Here is an 8754-nt window from a genome sequence, read left to right as displayed (position 1 = left end):
TAGCATCCTCTGGCTTCCACATGCACATGTGTACACACTCACAAATGCTTACATGCACCATATACACAAGGCAGGAAGGGAAGGAAGTCTTTGTTTGTGGAAACAAAAGAGGACTTCAGTAATCCAAGAAGAAATGAATAGCCCAATTAGCTAGAATAGTAAGAGTTGATTTTCAAAATGCAGCATGGATGCTAAGAGGCATGAATCCCATCTTACAGCTTAGAGGTTCTAATACCTTGTTAAAAATGCAGATTCAGAGAAACCCTGTCTCAAAAAATCAAAAAAAAATGCAGATTCTTGATTTGTCCCCAGATATTGACTAGGTAAAGGTTAGAGTGTTTCTGCTTCTAACTTTTATTCACCTGGCAGCCCCCAGTGTGCACGCTAAACTTAGAAAGCAATGCATAAGGTAAGACTGACCAAGAATGCGTAGTTCCAAGTTAATTATTAGTAAGGAGAAGATATAGTTACATCTGATGATGTAGTAGAGCTGTGAGCTCACCTGAGATTAAAATACAGGTTTCATAGGTATGGGGTTGGACCTAAAGGAACTTTATTTCTAGTAAGTGCTTCTCTGAGAATCACACGTGCAGTAGCAAAAGAAAACAAGGTGGATTAGAATGGTATAAGACTACAGCCTCACTTCATAACCTATCCCAGTAGTCTAGACCAGAGTTGACGAGTATTGGAACTGCTGGCAGTGCCTGGCAATGGCAAGAACGGGGGTCCAGTGAAATGTAAGGAGATAAATTGGAAAAGCTAACTTAGAGAGTAAGATTCAGAGTTTAAAGTAAAGACAGAGTTGCTGTTTATGGTATGAAGCATAGTTGTCTAGGCAGATGGTGGTGACATTAGCTAAAATATAAAGTAAAGGTGGCTTGGTATACGAAGGAGGACTGGTTAGAAGAGAAACATTGTTTAGAGTTGAGAAATGGAGTAGACAGATGGGGATTTTTCTAATGCATTGAATTAGAAGTCTATTAAGTAGCTGACATTTTAAGGGTGGATGAAAGAAGAAGAACCCATAGGGAACTAAGAAATGCTAAGCAGAGATTGATTGGCACAAAAAGAGCAGTATCAAAGGCAAATCCAGGGGGTTGGGAGTGTAGCTCAGTGATACATTTGCCTAGTGTGCTTGAGGTGCCAGGTTCCCTCCCAGCACACCCACCCTGACTCCATACCACATACACTAAAGGAGGTCACAATATTATTTCCATATATGTATCAAGCCAAAAATTGTGCATACTTGTATGCTACATAAAATTATGGTTAGAAGGCTAAGTTTCCAAGACACTAATTAACTAAAGAAAAATTATAAAGCCCCCAGATTAGTTTTTTTCCTCAATCTTTTGAAGAAAAGTTTAAAAGTAAAACTAGTTATTTTCCACATCATTCATAATGGCAGACCTCATAGTGCCTTTTGCACTGAGATTTCTTTCTCTCCTTCCCCCCACAGATTGATCATACTTAGAGGAGCTGCTGTAACCACACATGAGGTGAAGACTAACAGATGCAAATGCAAGTCTTGCTATGCGCTGAAGAAACCGCATTGTCTGTGAAGTTCTATTTTTAAAAATGTCTGCTTGTAACACCTTTACTGAACACGTTTGGAAACCCGGCGAATGCAAGAATTGCTTTAAACCTAAAAGCTTACACCAGCTTCCTCCAGACTCTGAGAAGACACCCATCACCCATGGTAATGTAAAAACTAATGCCAACCATAGTAACAACCACCGCGTCAGGAACACCGGGAATTTCCGGCCCCCTGTGGCAAAGAAACCCACTATTGCTGTGAAGCCCACTATGATGGTAGCAGACGGGCAGAGTGTATGTGGTGAGCTAAGCATCCAAGAACACTGTGAGAACAAACCTGTCGTCCTGGGCTGGAACCAAAACAAGACGGCTTTGAGCCAGAAACCACTTAACAACAATTCTGAAGACGATGCTGAAGGCTTTGGCCGTGTCCCCCAGCAATGCAGCAATAATGACAGCGCAAAGAAGATGTCCAACAACAACAACGGACTCACTGAAGTGCTGAAGGAGATAGTGGGTCTGGATGTCACGCCTCAGATGAGAAGAAACGAAACAAACTCCAGAGAAACATTCCTGGGAAGAATAAACGATTGCTACAAACGATCATTGGAAAGAAAGATCCCACCAAGTTGCATGATAGGGAGCATGAAGGATTCTCAGGGCAAGCACGTGATTCTGAGTGGGAGCACAGAGGTCATCAGTAATGAAGGGGGCAGGTTCTGCTACCCTGAGTTTTCCAGTGGAGAGGAGAGCGAGGAAGACGTGCTTTTCAGCAACATGGGAGAGGGGCACGAGAGCTGGGACGAGAGCGACGAAGAGCTGCTAGCCATGGAGATTCGCATGAGAGGGCAACCTCGCTTTGCTAACTTCAGGGCTAACACTCTGTCTCCTGTTCGATTCTTTGTGAGCAAAAAATGGAATACGATCCCGTTACGTAATAAGTCTCTGCAGAGAATCTGTGCTGTGGACTATGATGACAGCTATGATGAAATACTTAATGGCTATGAAGAAAATTCTGGGGTCTCCTATGGTCAAGGAAGCATTCAGAGCATGGTGTCATCTGAGTCCACATCGCCAGATTCCTCATTTACAGAGGAGTCACGTTCTGAAACAGCCAGCAGTTTATCTCAGAAGATCTGTAATGGGGGGCTATCTCCTGGTAACCCAGAAGAGTCTAAAGACATGGCAGAAACCGAGTCTAGTTATGAAAGACCTCCTGGTAAGAATGAGGAGAAGGACTCATCACTAACTTCCAAAAGCTCAGCAAAAGTTCCAGAGACACACAAAGCAGTCCTCGCTCTCCGCTTAGAGGAGAAGGATGGCAAAATTGCAGTACAAACTGAGAAGCCAGAAAACAAAGCCTCTACAGATATCGCTGGCCAAGCAGTCACCATCAGCCTCGTCCCTGTAGAAGAACAGACAAAGCCATACCGCGTTGTGAATCTGGAACAGCCGCTGTGTAAGCCATATACTGTTGTGGACGTGTCGGCAGCCATGGCCAGTGAGCACCTTGGGCGCCCCAAGATAAAAGGCTCATCCTCTACTCCAAACTCTCCAGTAACATCACCTGCCTCGGCACCAGGACAAATGAATGCCCATGTCAAAAAATCCAGTGCAATCCGATACCAGGAAGTGTGGACTTCCAGCACCAGTCCACGACAAAAGATCCCTAAAATTGAATTAAGTACTGGGGGAACTGGGCCAAATGTCCCTCCAAGGAAAAACTGCCATAAATCAGCACCTACTTCACCCACAGCTACAAACATTTCCTCCAAAACCATCCCTGTTAAGTCACCTAATTTATCTGAGATAAAATTTAACAGTTACAACAATGCTGGGATGCCACCTTTCCCCATTATCATTCATGATGAGCCATCCTATGCCCGGAGTTCCAAAAACGCTATTAAAGTTCCCATTGTTATTAATCCAAATGCGTATGACAATCTCGCCATCTACAAAAGTTTTCTGGGAACAAGTGGAGAACTCTCAGTGAAAGAAAAAACCACAAGCGTAATAAGCCATACTTATGAAGAAATAGAAACTGACAGCAAGGTGTCTGATAATGCCACTAACAAGCTCCCAGACTATCCCCAAGCCAAAGGCTTTTCCAACAGCACAGAGCGTAAAAGAGGCTCCGTAGCTCAGAAGGTTCAGGAGTTTAACAATTGTCTCAACAGAGGTCAGTCTTCTCCACAAAGGAGCTATAGTTCCAGCCACAGCTCCCCAGCAAAAATCCAGAGACCCAGTCAAGAGCCTGTGGCCAAAACAGAAGGCATTCAGGAGTCTCAGGTGGCAGGCAGCAGTGGCAGCACCAGGGAGAAAGCAAGCGCTGTGCTTTGTCAGATTGTGGCTTCTATCCAGCCCCCCCAGACTCCTCCAGAAGCACCTCAGTCTAGCCCTAAGGCTTGCAGTGTGGAAGAGCTCTACGCTATTCCTCCTGATGCAGATACTGCAAAAGATATACCGAAAAGTACACCAGTCCGACCCAAATCTCTCTTTACATCTCAGCCTAGTGGGGAAGCGGAGGCACATCAGACCACAGAAAACCCTACCACTAAAATTCAGAAAGATCCACTCGTGAAGCCAATCACTTCCCCTCCCTCCAAATTAGTGACCAGTGCCCAAAGTGAGCCACCACCTCCCTTTCCCCCACCACGGTCTACTTCCTCCCCTTACCATGCAAGTAATCTTTTGCAGAGGCATTTCACCAATTGGACCAAGCCAACCAGTCCTACCAGATCAACAGAAGCTGAATCAATCTTGCATTCTGAAGGCAGCAGGCGAGCAGCTGATGCAAAGCCTAAACGTTGGATATCATTTAAAAGCTTCTTCCGCCGTCGGAAAGCAGATGAAGAAGAAGAGAAGGAGAAGGAGCGAGAGAAAGGGAAGCTGGTGGGCCTGGATGGAACAGTCATCCACATGCTGCCGCCGCCTCCGGTCCAGCGCCATCACTGGTTCACAGAGACGAAAGGAGAGTCCAATGAGAAGCCCGCCATTGTCTTCATGTACAGGTGTGACCCTGACCAAGGCCAGCTCAGTGTGGAGCAAAGCAAGGCCGGGACAGAGAAAGGAAGAACAGAGGATGTGTTACTCCAGTACTCAGAAGAGAAGAAAAGCAGCCATTCTTCTCCATCTCAGATCCCTGACAAAGCTTCCAGGTATGTAAGCTAAACTCATGGGATGTAGGGAAATATTAAGATATTTTAAATACATTTTCAGCTGCCAAGTTTTCTTTTATATCTTTTAAGATTGCACAAGAGCCATTTCCATTTATAAGTAGCACTTCGTGTTCATTATCCATCTTGATAACTATATTCCAAGATCACAGTATTATTAAACTGATCTCATTGTGCTGAACAAGGCTTATGTCCCTGAATCTCTAGCTGAAGTAATGCATCAGATTCTGGTAAATGCAGGGGGTTTCAACATAGAAAACCAAATCCATAGCACTGTAATATCAATGTATAATATGTTCTGGATGCTGATATGGTAGAAGGAAGAAGCAAAGTGAATGTTCCTTTCCTCATATGCATGAAATAAAACTCCAAGCAACTCTTTACAGCTTTTACCAAGTTGTTATCCTCAGATGTATTACTTTATCTTAAATGAATATTTAGTTTTTTATTGGTGTCTCTTTTCAGTCTTTTTAAATATTTGGAGAAAGTATGGAGCAGAGAGTAAGCAGTTTCTAGGTGTTTTTTTTTTTTAACATGTAGCAGAAATAAAAAAAAAAAAAAAGCTGCTTTATTGATACTGAGACCAAGAGATACACTCCTTGCTTTACCCAAGGAGATTGTGAGTTCTCTAGGCATTGGCTTTCTTTAATACTTCAGTAACCCTTTCCTGATCACATACTCTCTGCATTGTAAGTCCCAAGTGTTTTTCTCAGATCCTACTAAAACCCTATAAATTGACTGCGTTCATCAGATAAGGAGCTAAAACTAGAAAAGAATTGACCAGAATCATAAGTTAGTATTTAGAAGAACTAGAATTCACATCTTGATCTGTCTCACTTTAGAACCTGTTTTCTTCCTAAAATGCTACATAATTAAAGAACACGATATCAAACAAAGGACTAGAAAAGTAATCCAGCAGTAGAATGCTTACTTAGCATGTGTAAGAACCTAGCTTCTATGCTGGTGCATGTGGACATGTGCGCGCACACACACACACGCACACGCACACATGTATGTATGTATGTATGTTTATATGTATATATATATTCTTTTATTTATAGAAATGTTTATGTGTAGGGACGCTGTTTTTCTTGTTACTAAGAAAGAGAATTACAGACCAATCTCACTCATGAACATTGATGCAAAAATACTCAACAAAATACTGGCAAATCGAATCCAAAAACACATCAGAAACATCATCCACCATGATCAAGTCAGCTTCATCCCAGAGATGCAGGAATGGTTCAACATATGAAAATCCGGCAACATAATCCACCATATAAACAAACTGAAAAATAAAAATCACATGGTAATCTCATTAGATGCCGAAAAAGCTTTTGACAAAATACAACATCCCTTCATGATAAAAGTCTTGGAGAGAACAGGGATATAAGGAACATACCTAAACATAATAAAGGCAATATACAGCAAGCCAACAGCCAACATCAAACTAAATGGAGAGAAACTCCCAGCAATCCCACTGAAATCAGGAACAAGACAAGGTTGCCCATTCTCCATATCTATTCAGTATAGTTCTTGAGGTCCCAGCTAGAGCAATAAGACACCAAAAGGAGATCAAGGGGATACCAATCAGAAAAGAAGTCAAACTTCCTTTCTTGTTACTGTGATAAAAAGTCAATTAACTGCCACTTAAGCAAGTGCATTTAGCCAAAGTTTGTGACAAGTAGATTTTTTTCGTCCTTACTCATTTTAGTCTTGTTCAAGTGCACCAAATACTTCATTCTTCTGAGGCATCTTCCCTCCTGACACACAGTAAACTTTCTCTATCCAGCTTGTCCTCCTCTCTGGCAAAGATAACAACTTCTGACTGATAGGATAGATTTTCTCCCCAGTTTCCTCTAAAAATATATAAGTGAAAATGAACACTCAGTGCCTGCAATTTTCCTACCAAAGTGCCAGGAAGTTTTCTACATGTCCTTGACTAAAGTGATCCTTTCACATACCTACGCGTCGTTGTCAAAATGCTGGCAAGTCCGGTTTCCCCGAAATTCATATGCTAGCAAAGCTCCTAGAGGAAACACTGCTTTCCGGGAGGACCAGCCTTCTTATCAGCTGAATCTTATGCTCCCTTCACATCCTCAGTGAGAGCCTGTCATGCTCCAGTTGTAACGTAATGCATGGATTTCAGATTCCTGTTTCATTTAGAAAGGAAGCCACTTAAATCGCACATGGTTAGAGTTGCCTAGGAGGGACTAACACATAGCTCTTGCAGATCAATAAATGATTGTACTCCTTTTTAAGTATGGCTGTGGTAAATGTATCCAGACCTTGGAAAACAGCCAAATAATGGTTTAGCCTTTCTTTTGAGACTCTTTCCCGTGGCTATACTATACTATATGTGGACTTGAAGCAACCCACGCCTTCTGTGTGGCAGACCCCTTACTATTGTGTTTTTAATTTTTTTATAAAAATATCCATGAATCCAAATGACACAGTTGATTTGCTTCATCAATACTAAGATTTGACTGTTTCACAGTTATCCAGAGGCATGTTAAAATGCACTGCCAGGTTTCTCTTCCAGGGTTTCTATGTTGTTGTTTTCTGATTTTTTCACACAGGGTTTCTGTGAGTAACCTTGGCTGTTCTGAAACTTGCTTTGTAGACTCAGAGATCCACTTGCCTCTGCCTCATGAGTGCTGGCATTAAAGACGTGCGCTGCCGCCGCCACCACCACCACCACTGGCAGCTCCCAGGGTTTCTGATTCACTTGGTCTGAGATATATCCTGACTTTGCATACCCAACAGGCTGGTGTTGTTGGGCCACACTTTAGAATCATTAACTACTGTTTTAGTGGTACATAAATAAAGCCGTGATTGGGATACTAAACTATTCTTAGAAGCAAATTTGAATTTTCTCATTTCACAGTGTCCCAGAGTGAGTAGAAAAAGAAGTATTCAATAGGTTATTTTTAGCCTTGTGGAAAGTTTAAAGCATGAATATGTATATTGAAAGCTATACTCCATTTGCTTTTTAAATAATTGCTTCATTTACTTGGATTGTCATTGATATTTACTTGAAGCAACTTTGAGAGGGAAAACACTACAATCAAATGTCAACATTTGTGTTTCTGGCTTGATGGCAGTGTGATTTTTAAATTACCATCCCATGCCTGGGAACACACAGCTAAAAGAAATGAAAATACCCTTTTCCTATAAGTAACTAAAGATGCCCAATCCAAACTGTCTGTAAAGAATGAAGAATGAAAAATACCCTTCTGGTATCTAAACTGCAGGGCCTGAAAGATGAGAGACTTGTAGAGCCTTTCATTGTGGTATTAGACTATTCCCGACATTTGTTTGACTGTTCCAAAGACATAAATTGAATATGTGCCATTAACCTTAGAACAAATAGGGGGAAAGACATTGCTGAAATAATGAACTCAGATGTGACTTCAGCTTTGACTCTCTGGCCCTTCAATGTATAGGGCCATTGTGATACTTATCACACAGAATTAGTTTGAACATTTCATGGGACAAGATAAAATAGGCTGCCTGGGGTCTGGCATATTAGATGTTTTAAAGTGTTAGTAGCTCCTCTGTCCTCACTGTGGTAAGTGCTCCATGCTCAAAATGATAAAGTAGCACAAAACACCTAGTGATTAAATTGGCTTCCAGAAATGAAATTGGAACCAGATCTTAAAGGACAAATAAGAAGGTTGAGTATGGCAGCATGTATATGTAATTCCATCAGTCAGGAAGCTAGGGCAGCAAGATTGTGTGTTCAGGGACAACCTGGTCCCCCCCCCACACACACACACAAAGAGAGATTTTGTCATTTGTCAGCTAGTTAACACTATTGTAGGCAAAAGGAGGAGGAAAGCAAATAGAAGCAGGATGTGTGTGACTAGGAAGGATAATGAATAGTGTGTTAGCAAGCTGAACTCATAGAAGGGAAGAGTAGCTCACCAGAAGCTAGGGCAGTGGGGGAAGGGAGGTGTCACCAGAAGCTAGGGCAGTGGGGGAGGGGAGGTGTCACCAGAAGCTAGGGCAGTGGGGGAGGGGAGGTGTCACCAGAAGCTAGGGC

General features: G+C 42.2%; 1 protein-coding gene across 3 annotated transcripts in view; it reads left to right on the top strand.

Annotated features, from left to right (window-relative positions):
• Positions 1-8754, top strand: part of Peak1 (pseudopodium enriched atypical kinase 1) — a 230639-nt gene that overhangs the window by 171612 nt on the left and 50273 nt on the right. For all 3 annotated transcript variants that reach the window (XM_013346256.2, XM_026779029.1, XM_026779030.1), the window contains one exon: positions 1457-4691. In XM_013346256.2, the coding sequence (XP_013201710.1) occupies positions 1576-4691 (3116 nt within the window). In that variant the 5' untranslated portion in view covers positions 1457-1575. The remainder of the gene's footprint in view (positions 1-1456; positions 4692-8754) is intronic.

This window comes from Microtus ochrogaster, chromosome 5 (genome assembly GCF_000317375.1).
Source record: "Microtus ochrogaster isolate Prairie Vole_2 chromosome 5, MicOch1.0, whole genome shotgun sequence".
In the NCBI taxonomy this organism is placed as follows: Eukaryota; Metazoa; Chordata; class Mammalia; order Rodentia; family Cricetidae; genus Microtus; species Microtus ochrogaster.
Note: the sequence above shows the minus strand (reverse complement) of the source record. Positions and strands in the feature narration are given on the sequence as shown.